At 36.2% G+C, this 25001-nt stretch overlaps 1 protein-coding gene across 1 annotated transcript in view; it reads left to right on the top strand.

Moving 5' to 3' along the window:
• Positions 1-24174, top strand: part of LOC125244789 (mucin-2-like) — a 33742-nt gene extending 9568 nt beyond the window's left edge. Inside the window, 32 exon segments of the mRNA XM_048155043.1 lie at positions 144-275; positions 387-530; positions 611-705; positions 799-931; positions 3179-3422; positions 3517-3557; positions 4069-4157; positions 4265-4419; positions 4738-4876; positions 7323-7421; positions 7523-7714; positions 9982-10224; positions 10434-10590; positions 10734-10844; positions 10992-11133; positions 11251-12416; positions 12419-13336; positions 13489-13680; positions 13819-14028; positions 14177-14415; positions 15211-15397; positions 15557-15785; positions 15917-16095; positions 18430-18499; positions 18746-18855; positions 19767-19798; positions 19899-20049; positions 20202-20239; positions 20395-20502; positions 20613-20652; positions 22625-22733; positions 23492-24174. Coding sequence (XP_048011000.1) covers positions 144-275; positions 387-530; positions 611-705; positions 799-931; positions 3179-3422; positions 3517-3557; positions 4069-4157; positions 4265-4419; positions 4738-4876; positions 7323-7421; positions 7523-7714; positions 9982-10224; positions 10434-10590; positions 10734-10844; positions 10992-11133; positions 11251-12416; positions 12419-13336; positions 13489-13680; positions 13819-14028; positions 14177-14415; positions 15211-15397; positions 15557-15785; positions 15917-16095; positions 18430-18499; positions 18746-18855; positions 19767-19798; positions 19899-20049; positions 20202-20239; positions 20395-20502; positions 20613-20652; positions 22625-22733; positions 23492-23654 — 6257 coding nt within the window. The 3' untranslated portion in view covers positions 23655-24174.
• Positions 24175-25001: the final 827 nt, after the last annotated feature.

The raw sequence follows: 25001 nt of genomic DNA, 5'->3' as shown, positions 1-25001 counted from the left end.
AGGCACTTTTGGAATTTGATGTATTAGCTTTATAAGTTTGTAATAATATTCATATTTGTTTGACAAAGTTTGCAATATTCACATTAGCTTTGCAAAATTGCTTTCTCCTTTATACAGTATATGTTAATTGTGTTTTGTTTCAGAGTCAACCACAGTCTTTTGGCAGTCTTCAATGTTCATTCAAGTTCAGACTTCATTTGGCCTGAAAATGCAAGTTCAGGTCTCTCCAGAAATTCAAATATATTTGAATTTGCCATCAACCGAAAATACCAAAGGTTTGAATAAGCTATATTCATACAAGCCAATCTCAAGGAACATGCAGAATTTCAGAAAAATATAGGGTCAAACAAATTCGTATGTTATTATAAAAAAAATTTGTTTTATAGGTCTCTGTGGAACTTTTAATAATGACACAAGTGATGACTTCACCACTTTTAGTGGGATCATAGAAAGTTCAATTCAGCTTTTTGCCCAGTCCTGGTCAATGGGCAGTTGTACCCCAATTACTGGATGCATCAACACTGACAATGGTAAGGATCTTTTAGCCTAACTGCTTAACCATATTACAGTTATTTTCGAAGATGACCACTTATATTCATTCCATTTGCAGAAATATTTGCTGAGGAGAACTGTGACCAACTGAAAGATCCAGAAGGAGTGTTTGCCGTGTGTCATGATTATGTACCTGTTTCGCCATTTGTTGAGGTACAGATATACTTTTTTTTCCATAAACACATTTGATGCTTTTGAAATTCATGGTTGTTTTCTTGCCATTAATCTGTGATTGATTCTTCTCAGGCTTGTGTAAAGAGAACATGTCAGTGCTCAGCTGCATTACAGGAATGTTTGTGTGTCTCCTTTGGAAACTATGCAAAAGCCTGTGCAACTCAAGGGATCACTGTTAAGGACTGGAGATCAGAAACAAACTGCAGTGAGTGACAAGCTTTTATTCAGTGTGAAAATTATACAGTGACATTCAGAGTTTGTTGTTGTCAAAGGTATTTAGGTTTTCATGTCACAAAGAGTTATTATTTTCAGCAAGATTTTAAACATCATTTAAACAATATTTAAATGTTTTTTTTTTTTTTTTTTTAACCCTTTCCCCCCAAACATCTTGAAAAAGTGAATATGAGTTTGTAAATTTGGCACCAGTTTTTAATTGGGTTTTAATTAGAAACATATCTGAAACAGTTCTGAAACAGTCAAAACTAAAACAAAATTTCATAGCTCCAAAAGACCCCAAAATGTTTTTAAATGTAGATTATTTTTTTCATATTATTATATTTGAGACCTTTTGAAGCACCCTTAAAGCACATGACATTTAACAGCATAAAACAAATACATTTAACAGCATGGTGACTTTGGCATTAAAAATAAGTAAAGTTAAAAATAAAACTAAATAAATTTATTTAAAAATTAAACTAAAGTGAAAGTGGAAAAATGTCAGATTTCATCAGTGTTTCCCTTTTTTTTGTGATTTGCGCCCGTTACTTAGTTGTCATGGTTTTTTATTTTCCCTCATGTGTCACACCTGTGCATTGTCAGTTATTTAGCTTAATTTCTAGTTTGTCCCTCTTTATATAGTGCTCATTTTCAGTTGTTCTTGGTCTATTCTCATCTATGTTATGTTGGTTGCTATTCTCTTGCATTACTCCTGTTCCCTTCTGCTCTTGCATGATTGTTGTTCTGATTATGTTGTTAATAAACCTGACTGCTGCAAATCCTGTCTTAAAACTCTCCTTTGCTGCAACCTGACTGTGACAGAAGAATGGACTTATGGATCTAGCAGCAGTCAGAATCCACCCTGAGGACTAGCTACTCACCCTTCAGCAAAATGCCTAACCATTGAAAGACTACAGTATGTGGAGACCAAATGAACCATGCCACAGTTTGTTGATTATGCTCTGTGGTTGAGTTGGTCTTTATTTACTTTGGGTGAAATGGAAGACCCTACTCCCATCAATCCAGCCTCCCTAGAGCCTCCACAGTCCACTTCTGCACTTCCAGAGCCTACCGTAGACTCAGTGCCCAGGCATGCCACAAAACCAGAGCAAACGGCAGAGGCCAGTTTTGTCCCAAAGTCCGAGCCCATCACGGAATCAGACCAGGTGTGTGAGCCTCTACGTCTGTCGCTAAGGGTGTGATAGTGGAGTTCATCGGCATGAAGTGGAGCCCTGCCCATACTCCTGCCTCTAAGGTTGTGCTGTGCCAGGCCCCAAGGATTAATATAATGAGCTGGATGATTCTTGCCATCCTCTGGCCTCAGAGATCTGTTCTCCCTAGCCTGTAATTATCAACTCCCTGATCTCCTCCTGTTCCCAAGTCCTTCCTCCTCTGTTGGTCCTACCCACCATCCTCATCTCCTCGTCTCCGCTGGTCAGCCCAACTTCCAATTCTCCTTGTCTCTGCCGGTTCCGCAGAGCTTCCAAGTCTCTTCGTCTCTGTTGTTCCTGCCCAGCCTCCCATTCCCTCCTCCTCCTCCTACTCCTTCCAGTTCCTCTGGGTCAGCCCAGCTGGTCCCATCCAGATCCTTCTGGCTTCTTCCCTGCGGACTCTGCAATGCCTTGGACCTCCTGGTCCCAGCTCAGCCTTGGTGTGTTGATCCCATGGCTCCCTCTCAGGCCTCTGAGCCTATTACTGTACCTCGACTCATCAATTAGTTGGCTCCACCTTGGCTCCTCGCTTCCTTGGCTCCACCTAGGACCTTTGTCCTTATAGCTCCACTGGGCTCCCTCTCCCTCCAGTTCCACCTTGGTCAGTCGTCGCTGTGCCTCCACCACAGACTTCCGGGCCTTTGGTTACACCTTGTTGGGCTCTGCCTCAGTCCTCCGGCACCTTGGCCAGTCATCACCGCAGCTCCACCTTGACCTTCTGGTCCTCCGTTGTTGCCCTGTCTTTCTGTTATTTGGACTCTGCCTGGGTTTCCACCTCTCGCAGCATCACCTCAGTCAGTCGGGCTCATGACTCCACCCTAGCTCCTCCCTCCATTACATACATTTTTGTGTTATGTACACTTCGTGTTTTGTTGATGTACCTGCTGTAAGTAATGATAACAAAAAAGTGCTCAAACACCAGTTGCTATGGTCACCTCACCAGGTGAAAACTTTTTTTATTATTATGTCTGTGCATCTATGTATGGCTAAGTACTCATTCCACAAATTATCTTTGTGGTTTTCAGTTCCTTCGTGCATGGGCAACCTGAGGTTTGCTTATGCCATTTTGGCATGTAACCATACCTGCCGTTCCCTCTCGGGCCCTGATGCCACCTGTGAGGTGGTGGACGACCCTGTGGAGGGGTGTGGATGCACGTCAGACTCTCACCTGAGCAATCAACTGACCTGCAGTCCTCGCTCACTGTGCAGCTGTTACCACCCAGGAGGCGTCACACCTCCAGGTCCAGTAGTTATTGGTGGACGCCAGTGGTAAGGATAAAATAACAACAAGGTTAAAATAATGTGTATGTTGAGTACAATTTTTAGCTGAATCTGTATATACAATGTTTGTCTTTTATTACAGCTTGTGTGAAAATGGACAACTTCATTGTCCCAAAATTTGCAGTAAGTTATTTTTTTCCCAAGTTTTTACATTTGGCAAATAATATTATACACAAAGTATGTGTATTTAAATTGAAGAGGTACTGCGGGATTCCAGATTTTTTTCATAAAGACTTAGTTATTAATTTATAATGAGAAATTTAATAAGAAATCCTCTGTAGTGTACCTTTAAGTCACTGTGATTCTTTTCAGCGCAAAAAACCCCTGCAAAACGTTTCAAAATGTGCCTCATTCACAAAAAAACTGCTCTATTTACCTGCAGTTAACTCTGTATTGTTATTCCTTGTGCAATTCAAGTGATGTTAAAATAACCCGGCATAAAAAAAAAAAAAAATGGACACACTTTTAAGCATTTCTAAGCAGGTGTCTGATTAATAAGATTTACTTTCTTAGTGAATTCCACCCTTGAATTTTCAATTAATATAACTGACTAATCATGCAAACCATTGAAATTGGCAAATTCCAAGATTCATTACCAAAGATTTCTATGAAGTTCTATGCCTGTTTTTTCTAGATTGCACAGTGGGAAAGATTTGTGTGGATTGTTTACAAATACCCGTGAACACGGCCCATAGGACATGTGAAAGCTTGACCAAACCCACAGTGAGAATTTTTCAAAATTTTGACATTATGACATCTTACCATATGCAAGTATTAACGTGTTAATTTTCTGCAAGAGTCTGAGTGAAATTGCTGATGTATATTCACAGACTGATGACAGTAGCTGTGTCAGTGGCTGTTATTGTCCGGGGGGGCTTTTTGAAGATCACAACGGTGGTTGTGTGACTCATGAAAACTGCACCTGTGAATTCAGTGGGAGGGTGTATGAAACTGGGCAGAGTGTGGAGACAAACTGTAAAATATGGTAAGAGCCTTGTCTTCTAGCCCTGACCTTGGTTCACATATTTAAAAGTAATACTTGTTCCAAACCCATATGGTTTTGCTTTTGTGGTACAAAAAAGTAGATTTAAAAGCTTTAAGATTGTTTCCTTTGAGATATCCTGGCCAATAAAATGAAATCAAAGTAAAAAAAAAAAAAAAAAAAAAAAAAAAAAAAAAAAAAAAAAAAAATATATATATATATATATATATATATATATATATATATATATATATATTTGTAGCATGGGTTCACTGAAAGCCTGACCAATGGATTTGAATGATGTGATTTTGTGTCTCACAGCACATGTAGAGGTGGTGAGTGGTCTTGTGTTGATGAGGCATGTTCAGGAGTATGTGAGGTTTTCGGGAATGGGCAATACCACACTTTTGACTCCAAATGGTACAAATTCGATGGCCACTGTCAGTACACCCTAGTGAAGGTGAGTATTTGCTATGTAATAAATTACCCATTTGGGGTGACTTTGGAGTTCGATCCATAATACAGACAGTAAGAATAATATTAACCATCTGGGCCTCTTTGGTCAAAAATGACAGAAAAATTTTACGTTTTGAAATTGTAATTTTTTTTTTTTTTGCTTCATCGGAATGGGGTGACACTTGGTGACTTTTGTTGTATTAGCTATGTGAACACATAAAAAATCATTAACATGATTTGGCTATGTTAAGTGGGCGGGAAAAAAAATGGCTCCTTCGCAGGCAAAAATGACCAATGTAGAAAATGAATGGGAAATACAAAAAAATAAGAAAACTAATCTTTTGGTGGTGCACACTACAAATCAGCCACTGTACAGAAAAAAAGTGCACATCAAAAAATGTCAAGAGTGCAAAATAGACACATCCACCCCCACCCCTCCCCCACACATATATATGAACTAGTGTGACCATAACATAGAGCAAGTTTTTGTAAATGTGTGAAATAAAAATTAATAATTCAGCCACAATGCAGTGTAAAACAAACCGCAATGAAGAGGTTACACAAGACTACAAAACAGACACACACACTCACTTACACACACAACACACTATTATATACACACAAATGAACTGGTATGGCTGTAACAATACGGTAAAATTAAGCCAAAAGACTCAAATAAAGAGGTTGAAATCAGGTCAGACCAAGATTGATTAAATGTGATAAAGCAGACCTATTCATTTTTGTTACATTTTTATTGAATTTTGATGTTAGGTGTAGCAAAATGTCCTCTTCTGTGTTCAGGTTTGACTGTAGTAAAATTAATGCAAAAACTGACACTTCAAATCAACATTGCAAACAAATAAACAAACAAACAAAAATCTAAAACTTGACAAAAAGTAGAGAATCTCTAAGTATAAATCCAAACCCACAACTTAATAAAAATAAGTAGAGAATTAGTAGAGAACACTAGAGAATTTATAAGCCACCTCATATAGAACTATAGGTATTTAGTGGTTACACCATGGCATTACATAAGCTTTTCTTTTTTTACTCCCAAGATGGCACTAATCTACCTTCAAAAATTGGATTTTAAATGCCTTGTCTCTATTTTAACATGGAATACTGCTTTAAAGGTGCACTATGTAATATTTTCTGTGCGCTAGTGGTCTATTCAAAACAAAGGCGTAGCTTGATGACGGCAAGTTTAAGCATGGAATCTTGGGACATGTGGTCTTCATCTCAATGGTCGGTGGAAAAGAATTGGGATAGGACTCGGGAACAAATCCTGTTCATGGATGCAATTATTAATGTTACTGTAGTATGAAGTAGAGCAGGACCGAGTGTTGTGGGAGCTGAGCAAGGCCACTAGAGCGATTGCGCAACACACACCTCACAAGCAGTGGAACTTTTATTATGCCACAGTCTCCGGCGCCGCTTCCGCTTTTCCAGTCATGAGTATGAGGTAACGCAGCTCTGTTTATCATATTAGATACATTTGAGTGTGTTGAAAATGATGTTACTCTGTGCGTTCGCTCGGTGACACTTGTTGCACACTGTAGTAAACTAGATCGATTTTTAAGAATATAATAATAAATGCTTGATAGCTTGTGTTGATAAATGGCTTGTAATTAATTTTAAAACGTATCATATGATGGAGAAAATGCTGTATTACTGTTACTAAAAATAAAGCTGCATCTGATTATGCTATGTTAGCTACTTCACAAAATAGTGTTTTTCTCTGAGGCATGGTAAAGCTTGGTACTCGAAAAAATCAAGAAAATTAGATTTAAACAATAAGACTAAACATGTTGAGCAAGCTATATAACAATAATTAGATTTCTGTCTATAAATATATATATAACAGCTGTTCCATTGTCTATTAAAACGTAATATATTAAAGCGTCTTTGGTGTTTCCATGGTTTCTACAAAATAAAACCGGAAACCGAGGGTAATGCGGGTAAGACGCAATTGACAGGCAACTCCTCACACGTCCCGGAGCGTTGGTTAAAATTGCAAATATATATATATATATATATATATATATATATATATATATATATATATATATATATATTTATACACACACAAAATTCTAAATTATAATCAAAAATATTATTGAACAAAAATCTATTACATTGGTTTTTGTGGAAAAAAAGTTACATTTTACATTTCAAGGCTTCAGTCACTTTTGACTGCGAAGGAGCCAAGCGTGACCCCTATGAAGAGGACCAGAGGGTTAATGTTGGTAGAAGTTGCTTCTGTCAAACAGCTACTAAATCAATAAACAGAAACAATGACAGACAAATATTAATAAAGAACAACCCATGCACAACTGATTAAACAGAGCCTGACTTTTAATTTGTTTTTTTACAGCATACTAATAAAATTCTCAGATGTAGCACTCAACAAATGCCAAACATTTTTTAACCTCTAATATTTCTTGTAAAAGGACGCAGGTTCAAGTGAACAGTTTGCAATTAAAACTGAGAGTGTTCCTTGCTGTGATGAGTCTTTGACGTGTTCCCGCGCCATCTCAGTGGAGCTCCTGGTAGATGATCTTTTGTGAATATAAATTGTTGTTGTTGTCAATATTTCATTGTATCATTCTAATGCATAATGATGGAATTGTGGTTTCTCAATGTTTGACAGGGTGTAGTGACTCTGATGTTGAGCGATATGAAGGTAACTGAAAGACAGGTGGGGGAAGCATTGCTGGCAGAGCCTCTTTATTCCATCCAGACTGTGGGCCTCTACATCATCATTATAGCTCCCAGACTGGGCATCACTGTAATCTGGGACAAACACACCAGGGTCACCATCCAACTAGAGCCTCAGTGGAGAGTAAGTTTCATATTCAATCCTCACATTGTGACCTAATCAGGGGTGCTTTTTTTACAAGAAAAAAGATTCTGGATTCTGGAGAGTGAAGATTCTTTTTTTGAGATTCTGGAGAGTGGTGACTATAAATGGCGAATGTTAGCAAAAAAGGCAAAAACCAAAAAAAACAAACCAAAAAAAAACAGTTAAAGCATAGGACTGGAACTTCCTGGAGTTCCTGAATTAACATCTTTGTTGACCCTGGATTAAACATGCTCTCAACCAGTCAGTTTAAGTTGAACTTGTCCTGGGGTTGGAACTTGAACAACATTCTTAGGAACCTATCATATCTCTCTGATTTTAGGTGGTGAACATGATTTCATCAAGTTCAGCGTGTTCCTGGATCAACATCGTTGTTGATGCTGGAACAACATTCCAATCAACAAATCAGATCTGAATCTCTATAAGTTTAGGCTTACAACCAGGGATAGGTGCTTCAAAATTTTCCTCTGATTTTAGGGATAATTCATGGGTATGGTTAAGAGTTCAGACAGAAATGTTCCATGGTCAACAAAATATATTGATCTAGGAACATGTCTGTTTTGGCAAAATCACGGTGACTAACTTTTAGGGATATGTTTAGGAGTATAATAGTTTGATAAGAATGTTAGTGCAGGTAAAACAAGGGATATTGGTAACACTTTAGAATAATTGTCCGTCATTAATAAGTAACTATACAGGATGTAATGCAGGACAAACAAATAGTTAATCTACTACTGTTAACTAATATGGAAACAATATGGAACAAGCAAATTTAGGGCTAAGATTGTTCATGTAATGTGCTCTGTTTTGTTGTAGTTTTCATTGTGTTTAGGTTTTGTCTTCCCTATGCCTGATTCATCATTACATTCACCTGTTCAGTTATTTATCTCATTAGTTCTCTTTGTTATTTAAGCCCAGAGTTCTTCTTAGTTATTTGGTGCATTCAATTTACTATTTAGTATTTAGTAATTTAGTATTTACTAAGTGTTAAGTCATGTTTACGACGGTAGGTGTGTTCAAGTCACTTTCGTAGGAGTAAGATGGCCGTGTACCTTCTCTTAATTAATTACACAAAAATACACCAAGGTTTTTAACTCTAAAAAATGTGCATCAGTTGTGTTTTGCTTATTTATGTTTTTAATTAATTCATGAAGCCACTGTAAATTTTGTTACATGTATTAAATTGTTTTGCTATCATATTTAGTGCAGGAAATTAGCTTCATTGTTAATAGAAAATCCAGACAATGTCACTGCTACATACCATATTTGTATGGCATTGCTAAATACTGCTTAATACCATATACATATAAATACATATAAATATTATGGTATTCCACCATGTTTTTAACTGATATGCCCCCAACTCGAAAAGATTGGGGCTTAAAGAAAATCCCGGCGCTTCCCACTCGTAATTACGACATTGTGGCAACGTTCATGTGTGTTTAACTTGTAAATACGATCTTTCCAACATGACTTGAACGTACCATTTGTCCGTTCTTATTTGACAGATGTGTTGTATTTCTCCAAAATCTCCTTGTCATTAAAGACTGTTTATTTTGATTCTCCTTCATTGTGCGCCTTATATACACAACCATCACATAACAGTTTCTTATTAAGTAATCAATCATTTTAATATAATCAACTTTCTTGTGTGTCTGAGACGTAATTAATCAGTCATTGTTTCTACTCTTAATATAGTCATAAAAGTCATCACTAATTACTCAAGTGTTTCCTACCTAGAGGAAATACTAGTGATCTGGACAATTAAAGGGAAAAAACTTTTTTTCACTTTAAAATAATGGCCCAGATCACTAGTAGCTCTTGAAGAGTGACTAGGTAACATTTGAGTAATTAGTGATGCATTTTATTAACACGTTGAGAGAAAAATTGCTCACATCTCAGACGCGTTAATGCTGTGATTAGTAATTAATTAGTAATTCTTTATAATTGGTCATAGTTATTAGTTCTAAATGAGGCCAACCTCATTAATTATTGATTACCTAATAAGGAACTATCTCAGTTCTAAATTTGATATTACTTAGTGATTATTTAATCTTATTTCCATATTAGTTAATAGTAGTATCTGAAATGTTAATGTAGTACTACTAATTTGTCCTGCATTACTTCCTTCATAGTTACCTATTAATGATGGACCATTATTCTAAAGTGTTACTGGGATATTGATCCTGAAACATCTGCTACTGAGTGGTAAAAACATGTAATATTCTCTTTTAACTGTGGAACATTAGGGTCAAGTGTTAGGACTCTGTGGGAACTTTGATGGAAAGGTGACAAATGACCTTCTGACAAGCAGCTCCTCAGAAGTTTTCAGTGTTCTGGACTTTGGGAATAGTTGGAAGACAGCAGCTCCGCCATGCTCTGATGTGACCCATGAAATATTTCCCTGTGAACGTCACTCCTACTGTGCAGCCTGGGCTCAGCGGCGATGTATGATCCTTAGATCGGACACCTTTAAAGATTGCCATCTGAAGGTACCTTGCGGTGAAGTTAGACAAATAAATAATGTTGTTTCTTATGTTTGGTTGCTTGTAGTTAATATTGGTTCATCAACAACAAATCACTGTTTCTATATCAACCAATTCCAAACTTTATGTTCAAGTTCATCAAACTGTTTCTTGGTTTGGAAGTTGGTTCTGGTACACAATCAAACCAATAATTGTTGAATTCTTACGACTGCAAGGTTGATCCAGAGCCTTATTACCAGGCCTGTGTTTTGGAGTCCTGTTCTTGTGAGTTTGAGGGAAAGTTTCTCGGTTTCTGTACTGCTGTCTCAGCTTACGCAGAGGCATGCAGTGCAAAGGACGTCTGCATCAACTGGAGATCCCCAGATTTGTGTCGTATGTATTGTATTCTTTTGTAATTCTTGGATTGTACTTTGGAAACAATTAAGAATTTCCCAGAATGTGCATTTCCTGGTAAAGGCATACCTAGGTTATTATTGAGTTGGTCAGGTGATTACAGTGTTTGTTTATCTCCACAGCTGTGTATTGTGATTATTACAATGACGTGGGCCAAAGCACCTGGCATTACGATCCCTGTGGCCAGGTTAAGACCTGTGGCACTAATAAACACTTTACAGGAAAACTTGAAGGTATTTTTTTCCTTCCTGTTCCTGCTTCTTGATCTCGCTGTTGAACTGCAGCAATGCATCAGTACTACTAGGAATTAGAAATATGAAAACAAATTAAATGTCCTGAATGTCTTTGGTTTTTCATAAAGCACTGCATGAATCTTTCAGGTTGTTATCCAAGATGCCCTGAGGAGACCCCATATTATGATGAAAACATTGGTAAATGCACCACTTTGGACAACTGCACTTGTAACATCATGAACAGAGTGTTGTCACCTCCTGATGAAATATGCACTCCCTATAAATGCTGGTAAGCCATTTTGTAGACTCTTGTTGTAATTCTTGATGGACCATTTTAGATAAAAGGTTTAAAGAACTATATACACATACTGTTCACATTCATAAAGTTTATATTCTATTTCCTTAGTAAATGCTTTGATGGACAAATCGTCTGCATTCCAACGACTACAACTACAACTACGACTACAATTTATTACACATCAACAGCTCAGCCACCTACAACTGCAGTGACCCACACTACCACAACACAACCACCAACAACTCAGAGCACAACAAAATATACAACACAATCACCAACAACTGCGAGAACAACAAAATACCCAACGCAAACATCAACAACTGAGAAGACAACAGAATCATACACAACTCCAATTAAAGAAACAACTACAACACAACCATCAACAACTCAGAGCACATCAGAACCACATACAACTCCAGTAGAAAAAACAACCACACCATATCGATCGACAAAAGAGAGCACAACAGAATCATATACAACATCAAGGGAAGAAACAACAACACAGCCCCCAACTTCACAGAGCACAACAGGATACACAACACAACTACCAACAACTGAGATCACATCAGAATCATATACAACTCCAGTGAAAATCACAACAACATCACAACCACCAACTTCAGAGAGCACCACTGAATACAGAACACAACTGCCAACAACTGAGAGCACAACAGAATCTAATACAACTCCAGAGGAAGAAACAACCACAACACAACCACCAACAACTGAGAGCACAACCGAATATACAACTCCAGAGGAAGAAACAACCACAACACACCCACCGACAACTGAGAGCACAACCGAATATAGAACCACAAAACAACAATCAACAACTGAGCGCACAACAGAAGCATATACAACTCCAGAGGAAGAAACAACCACAACACAACCACCAACAACTGAGAGCACAACCGAATATAGAACCACAAAACAACAATCAACAACTGAGCACACAACAGAAGCATATACAACTCCAGGGGAAGAAACAACAACAACAACACCACAGCCACCGACTTCACAGAGCACACTAGAATACACAACACAACTACCAACAACTGAGCACACAACAGAAGTATATACAACTCCAGAGGAAGAAACAACCATAACACAACCACCAACAACTGAGAGCACAACTGAATATACAACTCCAGAGGAAGAAACAACCACAACACACCCGCCGATAACTGAGACCACAACTGAATATACAACCACAAAACAATCAAAACTGAGCGCACAACAGAAGCATATACAACTCCAGAGGAAGAAACAACAACAATAACACAGCCACCGACTTCACAGAGCACACTAGAATACACAACACAACTACCAACAACTGAGCACACAACAGAAGTATATACAACTCCAGAGGAAGAAACAACCACAACACAACCACCAACAACTGAGAGCACAACCGAATATAGAACCACAAAACAGCAATCTGAGCACACAACAGAAGTATATACAACTCCAGAGGAAGAAACAACCACAACACAACCACCAACAACTGAGAGCACAACCAAATATACAACCACAAAACGGAAATCAACAACTGAGCACATAACAGAAGTATATACAACTACAGTGGAAGAAACAACAACACAGTCATCAACTTCACAAAGCACAACAGAATACACAACACAACAACCAACAACAGAAGCATATACAACTCCAGTGGAAGAAACAACCACAACACGACCACCAACAACTAAGAGCACAACCGAATATAGAACCACAACACAACCACCAACAACTGAGAGCACAACAGAAGCATATACAACTGCAAAGGAAGAAACAACCACAACACAACCACCAACAACTGAGAGCACAACCAAATATACAACTGAGCACACAACAGAAGTATATACAACTCCAGTGGAAGAAACATCAACACAGTCATCAACTTCACAAAGCACAACAGAGTACACAACCACAACACAACTACCAACATCCGAGAGCAGAACTTCAATAGAAGTCACAACCCAAACACTACTACCAACAGAGTACCCAACCACAACACAACTACTAACAACTGAGAGCACAACAGAATATAAAACCACAACACACCGACTAACGCGTGAGAGCACAACTCAACCACCCACAATGCCAACAGAACACGCAAACACAACTCAGCCAACAACTGAAGCTACAACCTCAGTAAAATATTCCACTCCAGTGTCAACGGTGTCCACAACAGGTGTGGAACCTACTACAAATATACACTTGACTTGTACTTGATTAAAATTTAAATAATAGTATTTTAATCTAAAGCCAGTAATGTGATAATAATGTGACAAAACCAGAATGCATTAAAAATGTTAAAAGTTTTTTTTCTCTCATTTTTACTAGATTTTTTTATAGTTACTGGCACTACTGTCACCATTCCAACTTCACATCAAGTGCGTGTTACTACTATAAATCCGACAACAATGACTCCTTCAACAATGACTTCTTCAATGATGACTCCTTTAACGATGACCCCTTCAACAGTGATGCCTCAATTCAGTACTACAATACCTACCACTGAACACTCAACTCCAGGTACTACTGCTTAAACATATGGAACTATTTCTCAGATTTAAAATCCACGTGAATTACACTATGTTCACGGTAAAAATTTCACTGTATAATTCATTGATTAAAGGGTTATCTTATTTTTTTATGTATTTTTTGAATCAGTGTGCGAGTGCAAAGATGTGATGCGAAATCAAAGCTGGTCATGTGGAGAAACTTGGAGAGAGGATTGTGCTGATAAAGTATGTAAGGCTGGAGTGATTGAGGTAAAATCCATAACCTGCCCAACACCCAAAATCAAGATGGATTGCCCTAGAGATAAGATGTCTTTGGTCAAAGATGAAGAGACTTGCTGTGAGAGCTGGAAGTGTGACTGTAAGTAAAATAACCTGGCATGTAAACATTGACTCAACCAGTTGGATTAGTTAGTGGTGGGGCTATCTATTTGTACAGCTAATAGAAAAAAGTGACTTTTACAAACTTTACCAATCGTAATTTTATTTTTCTTGTTTCCTTTTTCCAGGTCAGTGTCAAATTTATGGAGACCCTCACTACATTTCCTTCCAGGGCATTGCTTTTGACTTTATGGACAACTGCACCTACACTCTAGTGGAGGAGCAAGTACAGCAACACAGATTAAGCATTACTGTAGACAACTACTACTGTGTGCCGGACATTGATAATTCCTGTTCTAGAGGCATCACATTGAAGTACTGGAATGACATTGTCACACTTATGGTAACAGAGGAGTATACAGTGGAGGTAGGTTCGTAATAATAATAATAATAATAATAATAATAATTAATAATAAATGCTAATGTTATACCCCTGGTTTCACAGACAAGGCTAGTCTTAGACTAAAATGCATGTTTAAGCTGTTTTAACTGAAAGCAACTTGCAGTGACATATCTTAAAATATGCCAGAGCCATTGTTTTGTCTCAAGATGCACAACAGTAATGTTTTTCTCTTGGGTATGTTCATAAAAACTACTTAAATACCCTAATTGAAATAAGGCTTAATCCTAGCTTAGCTTAAGCACTGTTTGTGAAACCGGGCCCTAATGAATTAGTCTCCCAGAGCCATACAATTGACTCTAGGTATAAAGTGTGATCCTTATGCTAGCCAAGAACATGACAAGGACTGTTAAAAAAAAAAAGCAAAGTGAAGATTTTAAAATAATTCCACAAAGTAACTTAAACTGATATAGCCAGTCCTCATGAAAACTCATTTTTAATACAAGATGATTTGCCATTGGAAGTTTGGAAACCATTGTTCCGAAATTGTAATTGCTAATTGCAACAGTTTTTTTTTTTTTTTTTTAATAATGATTTTTAAGCTTTCTTCAACAGTAGTCTACACAAATTGTGTATAGCCTAAGCTGGTCAATAAGCCTTTTATTATCAATACCAAATTTGCCATTATTCTTTAACTGACACATCCTCAATTCAACTAAATGGATTTTTGCCATTTCTTTGCCAGTAGTTGTATTTCTGTGAATGACTGGAGATGATAGCTTGCTTGAGCTTTAAAAATAAGCAGATTTTCTTTTTTTCTAGTCTACTTTGAACCAGGAGACTATAAAGCCACCATATGAAAATCAGGTCTTCAAGTTTGAAAGCAGTGATAGCCAGGTCTACATTTACATCAAACCTATCCGTTCCTATGTTGCTCTTTCGCAATTCAACAATCTTTTAATCAACCTGGCTACAGAGCACTTCCAAAACAACACCCAAGGACAGTGTGGTAAGTAATTACAATCATTTGATCGTACAATTAAAAGTAATTGACATATGAGATACAATATGATTCTTATGACAGATATCACAGACTATAGAACTAAAAATAGATGAATAGTAATGGCTGTGATAACCTTGGGCACTCTTACTCCATTTGACTTTGCAGGTGTATGTGGTGGTCAGTCGTGCATACGAAGAAATAGAGTAGTTGAAGATGACAACTGCTGTGATAAGACTGCATATGATTGGGTCGTAGAAGACCCTCTGAAACCCTACTGCAGATCTTCACCCACCAATGTTCCTTGTGTCCCTACCACATCTACACCTCAATCTACACCCTCAATCCCTACCGAACCCCCCTGCAATCCTCCAATATGTGACCTTCTTCACCATGAGTAAGCATAACAGTTTTCGGAAGTAAAAATAAATTTTTTCCATATAAAAGGATAAACAACTTGAAAGTTTTGCATTGTGAATATAATTGTGAATATAATTGGTGGTGTTAACATCTTTGTCTTTTACTCAGGGTGTTTGCGGAGTGCAATGAAAGAATCAGTTTTACGTCTGTGGAGAAGAACTGCCGGTTTGACTACTGTTCATTCAATAGCAGTGTTGGTGCTTGTTCCTCTCTGGAGTACGCAGCATCAGAGTGCAAGAGGATTGGTGTTTGTGTGGACTGGAGATACCTTACCAATGGCTCCTGTGGTAAGAGAACAGTATGAAATTATAGTTTCAGAAAGTAGTAGTATGCTTATATTGTACATTTGGACACTGAACAATCTAAAACAACTAAATTTTTGTTTTACAGTTTTTCTCAGTCGCTTTGGTGCATTTCTCACATCACTATTTACATTTGCACAACAGTTAGTTCAACCTCCACAACATTTAGTCATTTGTGCACATCATAGTAGCAGTTTCTTATTCCTTCGAACAAATTGCAAATGCTTTTGGACATGCATCAATTGCTTTCATACAACTCTCTGCTGTTTTATAACATTATCATTTGCTTATGTCATGTCAGTCAAAATTAACTATACTTGTGAATGCTGAATAGTCATTCCATATAAAACTAATAGTCCTCATTTCATTGCTTGAGTCATTACATACAAAAATGTTGAACTAGTTGTCAAAATCTGTCAAGCAAATTTTACACATTTTTTTAAAATCTTTTTTTCCTGAAAATGTCTCCTAAATTGAACAATTTCTCTCAAGTGAATCTCAACTTTCACTGATGAGAAGGGTTGTGTGAAGCATTAGTTGCAACCAATGATAAGCCACTTCTCTACAATCACTGTCAGAGGTGAATCCCATAAACCCCCATTTTACAAGCATATACGAACCAAGCAGGACATAGTGTGTACCATTTCTACAATACTGTGACACAGAAGTGGAAGGTCAGCCTCATGGAAAAGGGGTAAGGGTGCGGGGAAGAAGGGGAAGGGGACAAAACAGGGGAAGAGGAAGAAAAGGCCAATAGGCAGATCCCTGATGAAATCAGGGCTACAATTGTGGATCATGTTGTCAATCACAGCCTCAAAATGGCTGAGGCTGGTTGAAGGATGCAGCCAAATGTTGGGAGAACCACTGTAAATTCAATTATTCAAACATTTTGTCAGGAGAACAGGTGTGTATAAATGGACATGAATTCAGCACTAAACAATCTGCACTGCACTACTGTCATTGTGTCATACATGAAGTTTGCAGTGGGACAAGAACTTGTCACTGTACATTTTACATTTAGACGTACAGCTTTACTGCATCACACATTTAGTGTATTGTAGTGTACAGTAGTGTTACAGTAAAGATTTGCCATATGTACTGCAATATTGTTTACAGTTGTGCACAGCTCTACCCAAAGGGAGTTTATGTTTGTTGCAAATAAGGGTGTAATTTTTCTTTTGCACAATGCTGTGAACAAATTAGAATTGCAAAGAGCATATGCAGTAAAAATGTGAAACATACATATTCAAAACATATTCAAACATACATATACAGTAATGTGTAACTTTACTGTATTTTTCAAATGGCTGTGCAAATAGTATATAGTGCTGTCTTGAGCATTTTCAGGTAGTGTCACCAAGATCTGACTTTTTTGCATTGGAAAACATTGACCGAGTAAACTGTCATAATGAAAACATGACAAAGCCATTTGACTATCTTGTTCATAAACAATGGTGTCAGGACTTTTCATCTTGATGACACTGACACTTTCATTGACACGAATACTTGCTTTTGAGGAATGACCTATCCATTTTGAGCAAGTGACACGCTTTTGCAGGTTATCAACTAGGTTTTGCAGTTTGTACTAATTGTTTTGAGAACTGCATTAACTGTTGTGCAAATGTGAATAGTGATGTGAGAAATGCACCAAAGCGACTGAGAAAAACTGTAATCATGATTTCTAGACACTTTCTAGATCCAGTAAATCACAAATGATTTGAAAAGTTATGCAAATTAATAGATTAAAAAGAATGGGAACTCTTAAACTGGAATTGGAGTTCTGAAATTTAATTTGCGCAAAGTTTAGCAGGTTTCAAAGACAAGGCTAAGCCTAGTCCCAGACTAAAATGCATGTTTGAGCTGTTTTAACTGAAGGCAACTTGCCCTGTCTGTGAAACCAAGCCTAGGAGTGTCAGGCGTTTGAATATTTTTGTGGACAATGGTGGGCTTTGGAGTCAAAAAGGTTGAAAACCACTGCTCATGGGATTGTGTCTGAGTATTGAACTCGGTCACCTGGGTTGGTACTCTTACAAAGGGCCCCTTACTGCATACAGATTTGCTTACTTATACTCTACACTAAAGATATGTACTTTGATGATAAGGTCCAGCACGTAAGAAATCCTCTTGTTACATATTGTTTGTTGTTTGCATTATCATGTAGTCACATTCATTAGCTTAAAAACTAATTAAAAATCTAAATAAAAGAATAAACCATCTGCACACCTTTGATTTAATAGTTTCAACTCAGTAGGGATCTTATTCATGAAATTCAAGTAACACCCCAAAAACAATATGCATTTGTCTGTTCCACTGTTTTAGAGATCACATGTCCTGAAGGAATGGTGTACGATGAGTGTCGAGAGTCTCCAAATGCTGTCTGCCGAAGAGGGTGAGAAAGAATTTACTTTAAATGATTCAAGCATTCCCACAGTGCAAGCCCTGCTTCATATTTCACCTCTCAATTAAAAGATTGAGTTTCAAGGAAAAATGCCAGTGCTACACCTTTTACTTTGTTTGTCTAGATTTTTCCATTAGTTTCTTAAAGTGTTTTTTTAATCATAATGGTAGGACTAAGATGGCATGTTCGTGATTTTCTATGTATAGCCTCACGGCCATCACTCTATTGTTTCCTTAGAGTTCGTGTGCCTGCGACATCTGTGGTTGGTCTGAGATCCGGCTGCTTTTGTCCTGATGAACAAATGCTTGCAGAAGATCACAAGCAAATCTGTGTGTCTGAATGCACAAGTAAGTAACTTTCTTTACCAACAGGACAAATTCAACCAAATATTTCAAAACGATTATTTTAAAGCCCAATATTTAAAGTAATATTTTAAAATAATTATTTTTAATCATTTAATTTGTGTAAATAATACAAACAATTCATATCCACAAATCTATTCATTACTGATGTTGTGAACATGATTATTGTTCATATTGTTCACAATTAATAATTGATTTAATTAATTAATTTAATTTTAATAATATGTAATTCATAATAGCTCTAAAATCAACTAAATATTAATACTATATTATGCATGATTTAAGAATGTTCCAAAGAGCACCTTGTGTGATTTAGTGGAAGCAAGAAAATCTTACAACTTTTCTGTTTTTTTTTGTTTTTTTTAAGTATCCCAAAACTGATTTATATAAAACTATATATAATATAAATAAACAGTTATATAAAACTGACTTATATAAAACATTGGCCTATTATTTTTTATTATTATTAATGTTGTTATTTTATTAATAATAATAATAATAATAATAATAATAATAATGATGATAATTTTAATTACTGAAACTGTAAACTTGATTATTATACAGTTAAAAATTGTATTTATTAATCATGATTTATTTATTTAATTATTTTATTTAATTTTAATAATAATATTCGGCAATGATTATTCCAAGACCAACTAAAAATTTCTGATATATTAAAGTGGCCATGACATTCCTAACCCAAAATGATTATTTTGGTAAAATTAACAACTATAAAATTTAAAAGCTGTTGATGACCTATTTAACTATAAAGCTAACCTCTTTTGTTAGCAAGACCGGTTTTGCAAAAATACTTTTCCTAAATAAGCAATGCATTATGCAGATGTTCTCTCGATTGGGTAATTTAGACATGAATTTCACACATATTTATTTTTCAGTGTGCAAAGGGCCTTTGGGTGAGCCCATGCCGGTAAGTGTTCATTTAATAATACAACCACAAACTTCTTTTAAAGAATAATAGATGTTTATTGTGAATACTGCATAACAGTAATCATCTGTCTGTCTGTTAGGTGGGGGCAGTATGGGAATCAAACTGTCACATATGCACATGTAATAACCAGACTAGGACTGAAGAGTGCATACCCAAACCTCCAGGACCTACTCCAGTCTGCAGCGCCTTCTCTGTCCTGGTTTCTGACTGCTGTGACAATCAGATCTGCGGTAATTTTGCAATCTTTCAACAGCACCACATACAGTATTTCATATAGTGCTACTGGTGCTTGGAATAAATATATATTCTTTTTCATTGATTATCTCATGAGATCCACTGTTGCAAAAAATAGATTTAGAGTATGTTTTCTTTACTTTTACAGTTGAGAAGAATTGCGAGTACAATGGAAGGACTTACAAGGTAAAGGAAATAGTTCACATATTTACTCACAATGGGAGTTTTGTCTGTTTAGTATAGTTTTAGAGGTACCTTTAAAAGACCTCAATGTAACTAAATTTAGCACAAAATACACTGAACAATGTATGTAACTGTTTTTCTCTCTCTGGTGGATTAAGGTGGGTGATCGGTGGAGAGACTCCTCACGTCCTTGTGAGTCTTTTAGCTGCAGTGAGACAGGAACTGAGGTTGAGAAAACCGTGTGTCCACTGCAAACCTGTGACGAGGTGAGAATGACCAAAATCACATCAGTATTACGAAACAAGATCAAGTTTGTTGCTCATGTGTATGTTTTTTCTATAAAGCATCTGCATTATTATGTTTTGTGTGTATCCAGGATTTACGAGTGTGGGATGAACATCATTGCTGCTATTCATGTAGGTTTACACAAATGTTTCACTGTTGATGGAACTGTACCATAGCACAGTGGGGTCTAGTTCTTCCCTAATGTCACCTCCATATGTTAGCAGCAAAACCAATATGTTAGCATCAAGACTGCCCACTTTTCCAGTGACCACTCACTTGGTTCTAGTTCCAGTACAGTATATAAGTATACTGTACATAACGTCCAATGCTCACCAACCCTGCATTTATTTGATCAAAGATACAGTAAAAACATTATGAAATTACAATTTTAAATATTATATGTTTTAATCCATATTAATCCATATTATAAAATATTTTAAAATTTAAATTTACTTATGTGATGGAAAAGCAGCCATTTGTCCAGTCTTCAATGTCACATGATCCTTCAGAAATCATTTGAATATGCTGATTTGCTACTTTAGAAACATTTCTTATTAAATTGTTGAAAACAGTTGTGCTACTTAAAGCTGCAGTCCGTAACATTTTTTGGTTAAAAATGATCCAAAATAAATTTTTGAGCAAGTACATAACCAGTCAGTGTTCAAAATGATCTTCTTACCTTATCCCGATTCACAACGGTAAGCTTGTAATAATGTTTTCTAATACTGTGGGTTTCTGCGGGAAAGGTCTAAATGAAAATCATCAGTGACAACAGAAATTGAAATCTACAGGTAACGCTAATACACACTAAATACAAATAGTCACGCAATGCTGATGTTGTTAATATTAACAATTTGAGAACAAAGTATAACAATAATAATAATTTGCACAGTTTGACGTGATCTGAGCTAAGTGATCGATAGATTTAATCACCATTGGCAGCACGATTTATTGTAATGCTTTTAGTAGCATAATTGATCGGATGACATTTTCCAGTGAAAATTCTTATTTTGGTCAAACTTCCAAGACACAGAATCTGTGATTCCGAAGTACAGTATCCACACCGATGGTGGTGACAGACAGCAAACATTAGATTTATCTGCGCTGAGGAGCTGTGCTGATGCACAACCCACGTAAAAATGATGATTCCACAAAAAACTGCAATTGCAGGTTTCAAACAGAGATGGCGACAAAGAGGCAAAACTTACAGACTGCAGCTTTAATATTTTGTGGAAACCATGATACATTTTTTTAATGAACAGCATTTATTTGAAATAGAAAAGACTTGTAACATTATACATGTCTTTACTGTAACTTTTGATCAATTTTATGTGACCTTGTGGGAAAAAAGTATATATATATATATAATATATATATTAAAAAGAAAGATCCCAAACTTTTTGAACAGTGATGCACAGTCATCAATTATGGTAAATAAAATGAGTATATCATAATACAAAAAAAAAATAAAAATAAATAGAGACATTGCAAGTGCAATAGCATCCCATCAGTAACGCAGCAGTAGCGAGTAAGGCTCGCACACTTGGCTTTTAACGTGGGTTCGAATCCACCTTTTGCCATGCTCCCATTTATTTTAAATAAAAATGTTATTAATGTTCTAAAAGTGAAAATAAACTGCGAATGAGTGTTTAATAATATTAAAAGTGTTTATTGGGTAGGGTTAGGGGAAGGTGTAAGGGAGGGTTTTTATTCTCTCTCCATTTAATAATTTTAATAAATATAATAATTTACACTCTATGATATTACTAAGTAATATTACTCTATGATATTACTAAGTGTAAATAGCATCTATCGCTATTTGCACTTACTGTAAATAGCATCTATTGCTATTTGCACTTAGTGCAATTAGCTGCTGCCTAATAAAATATTATAATTATCATATACGAGCTGTCAGGAAAGGTTACCTTATCATTCAAAATGTGTTACTTTATAGAGAAAATGAATAGGATTTTTAGTGTTTGCCATTTGTTGGGACTTTACTGTTCTTATGAGCATTCAATCAAATGATTATTATTTTATGCTACTTAGATATTTTTTTCTTAGTCATGTTTGCTCACAGTTATTTTGCTCTGTGTATCACAGGTAATGCTACATGTGCTGCCAGAGTGACAAGGACGAACGTCACAATTGCTGACTGCACACAGGAAGTCGAGCTGCCCATTTGTGAGGGCCAGTGTAAGACACACAACAGGCAAGTATAACACCTGATTTCAAAACCTGTTTTGTTAAAAATACACTTTGTTCGCTGGACGTTCAAGTGAAGGTCTGTTGTAGTATTAGATAATACGCAACTAAAGCAATTAGCACACATCTGTCAAACATTAATTATTTCCTTGACAAATAGCTCTTTGGCCACTAGAGGGTATTCTCAGAACATTTGACATTTTGCAGAATACCATTTTTTTTTTTTTTTAAATGAATGAATGTACGTATGTGTAGTTATATTAAGTCACATCCCCATATTTTTCCCCTACATAGCTTAGTTAACTGTATGCATACATGTATGTTGAAATCCTGTTCCGATTTCAGATTAAAATATAGAAGTGCTGGTGTGTACCAGCCCTCTTCGAGCACTGTATATTCTCACATATTTTGCATGTGTATTATTCATATGTTATATTTACACAGTACCTGAACTGCAATCTGGTAATCGTATTTTAGTAATTTCAAACGTGTCTAGGAAATTTGGCTCTTGATCCCAGAGGGTTTTAGTCCAGTTATGTGCCCCATTAAAAAAAAAAAAAAAACCTATTAGTAATATTATACAAACGTTTAATGAAAAAATGTGGTGTTTTACCTTAATATTGTACAAACCTTTAGCTCTGCATCATGCCATAAGCCAAAGTAACATATGTATGTGTCCTTGAATCCCACTCGGAGTGGTGCGACCGGAGGGGTTACATATGCATGGCACCTGAGTTGATCCTTATTTGTTGTGTTGTCTTGCAGGTGGGTTCATACTAATGGGACACTGCAGCTTGAACAGAGTCACCAGTGCTGTACGGAGAAAGGTTATGAGATGAGAGAAATCATGCTGACTTGCAGCAAAAGCTCTCTGACCCACTTCACATACAGACATGTCACACGCTGTGAATGCAAGGCCGAAGGTTAAGTTTACCTGACATAAAAATGTATGAAAATCTTAGTTAATGTTAAATGTGATTACCTTTGGTGTGTGTGTTGTTTATGTATAATTAATAATTAGCTTCTGATGTATGGAATGATTTAGTTTCAAGCTAAACTAACATATTTCTTTCATTTGTACTTTTTGTTACGGTTTGAAATGCTCAAGGGAATCAACTTCAACCTCATTGATTGTCAAACATCTGCCTGGCAGTCTGTGCCAAAATCAATTATTTTTCTTGTCTAAATAATAATCCCTGTGTATTTTATCTCATTTTGCCATAAACCTACTGCAATGTGATATATATTTCACATAGTTTTTTAGTTATCATTTTAATTTGAACTATTCAGTTCTCTGTCCATGTCACATGAATAATGTCATGCTTATATGTATCTGTACTTTGAATGTGATTTCATGACTAAATCAAACCTGTGATTGTAATCCACTTTCTGGATTCATAATTCATAATAATCATTAATTAGATAATAAATGAATATGAAACATGGTATTTCAAGTGTGTTTGCTTACATATGACCCTTTTATAAAATAAAATATATAGGATATCTTAAACATAATATATATATATATACAGTAGGATCCAAAAGTCAGAGCCCAGTAGTAAAAATTTTTCTAAGTGAAATTTGAGTGATAAAAGTTGAATTGATAAATGTACCTGAATTTCAGAATGTTCTAGTATTTGGCATGTATCCCTTTTTATTTAATGACAGCAGCAGCTATAGAAGAAAAAAAAAAAGATCCAATGTTTTAAAGTTATTTTCCAGGTTAAAATTAATACAAAGTTCTGTCATGAAACTATTGTTGGCTCAGGCTGATAGGTTAACTCAATCTGCTTGCAATCACATCATTCTCAATAGGGCACAGCTGGTTGGTTCCTGTTGTATCAGTAGCCAATGAGCTCACTCAAGTGCTCTTTCAGAAACTCTCCACCTTCCCCAGCTCCACCTGTATAGATCTGGTATGGGTAATTCATGTATGATAAATTGTACAAGAAAGACGTGAACATTGAAAGCCTTCACTGTTCACATGTCTTTCTTGCTCACAGCAAAATATCATGTATGTATTGGCAATATCAAGTTCCCTACTTGCTCTGCAGCAGCAATAACCAGCAGCGTAGCAGATCTATTCCTCCAAGAGTAAACATATCAACATTGTCATATCCATCATCATGCCAAGCACTCTGAGAGTTGTCATGACAGAAATTATTTTATTTAATTAAATTTTTTTTATTTGTTTGTTTGTTTTACTACTTTGTTGATTTCTAGTTCTAATTAACACAAATACCATGAATAATAACAACAACAACACTGTTATAAC

This window comes from Megalobrama amblycephala, linkage group LG14 (genome assembly GCF_018812025.1).
Source record: "Megalobrama amblycephala isolate DHTTF-2021 linkage group LG14, ASM1881202v1, whole genome shotgun sequence".
NCBI classification, from domain to species: Eukaryota; Metazoa; Chordata; class Actinopteri; order Cypriniformes; family Xenocyprididae; genus Megalobrama; species Megalobrama amblycephala.
Note: the sequence above shows the minus strand (reverse complement) of the source record. Positions and strands in the feature narration are given on the sequence as shown.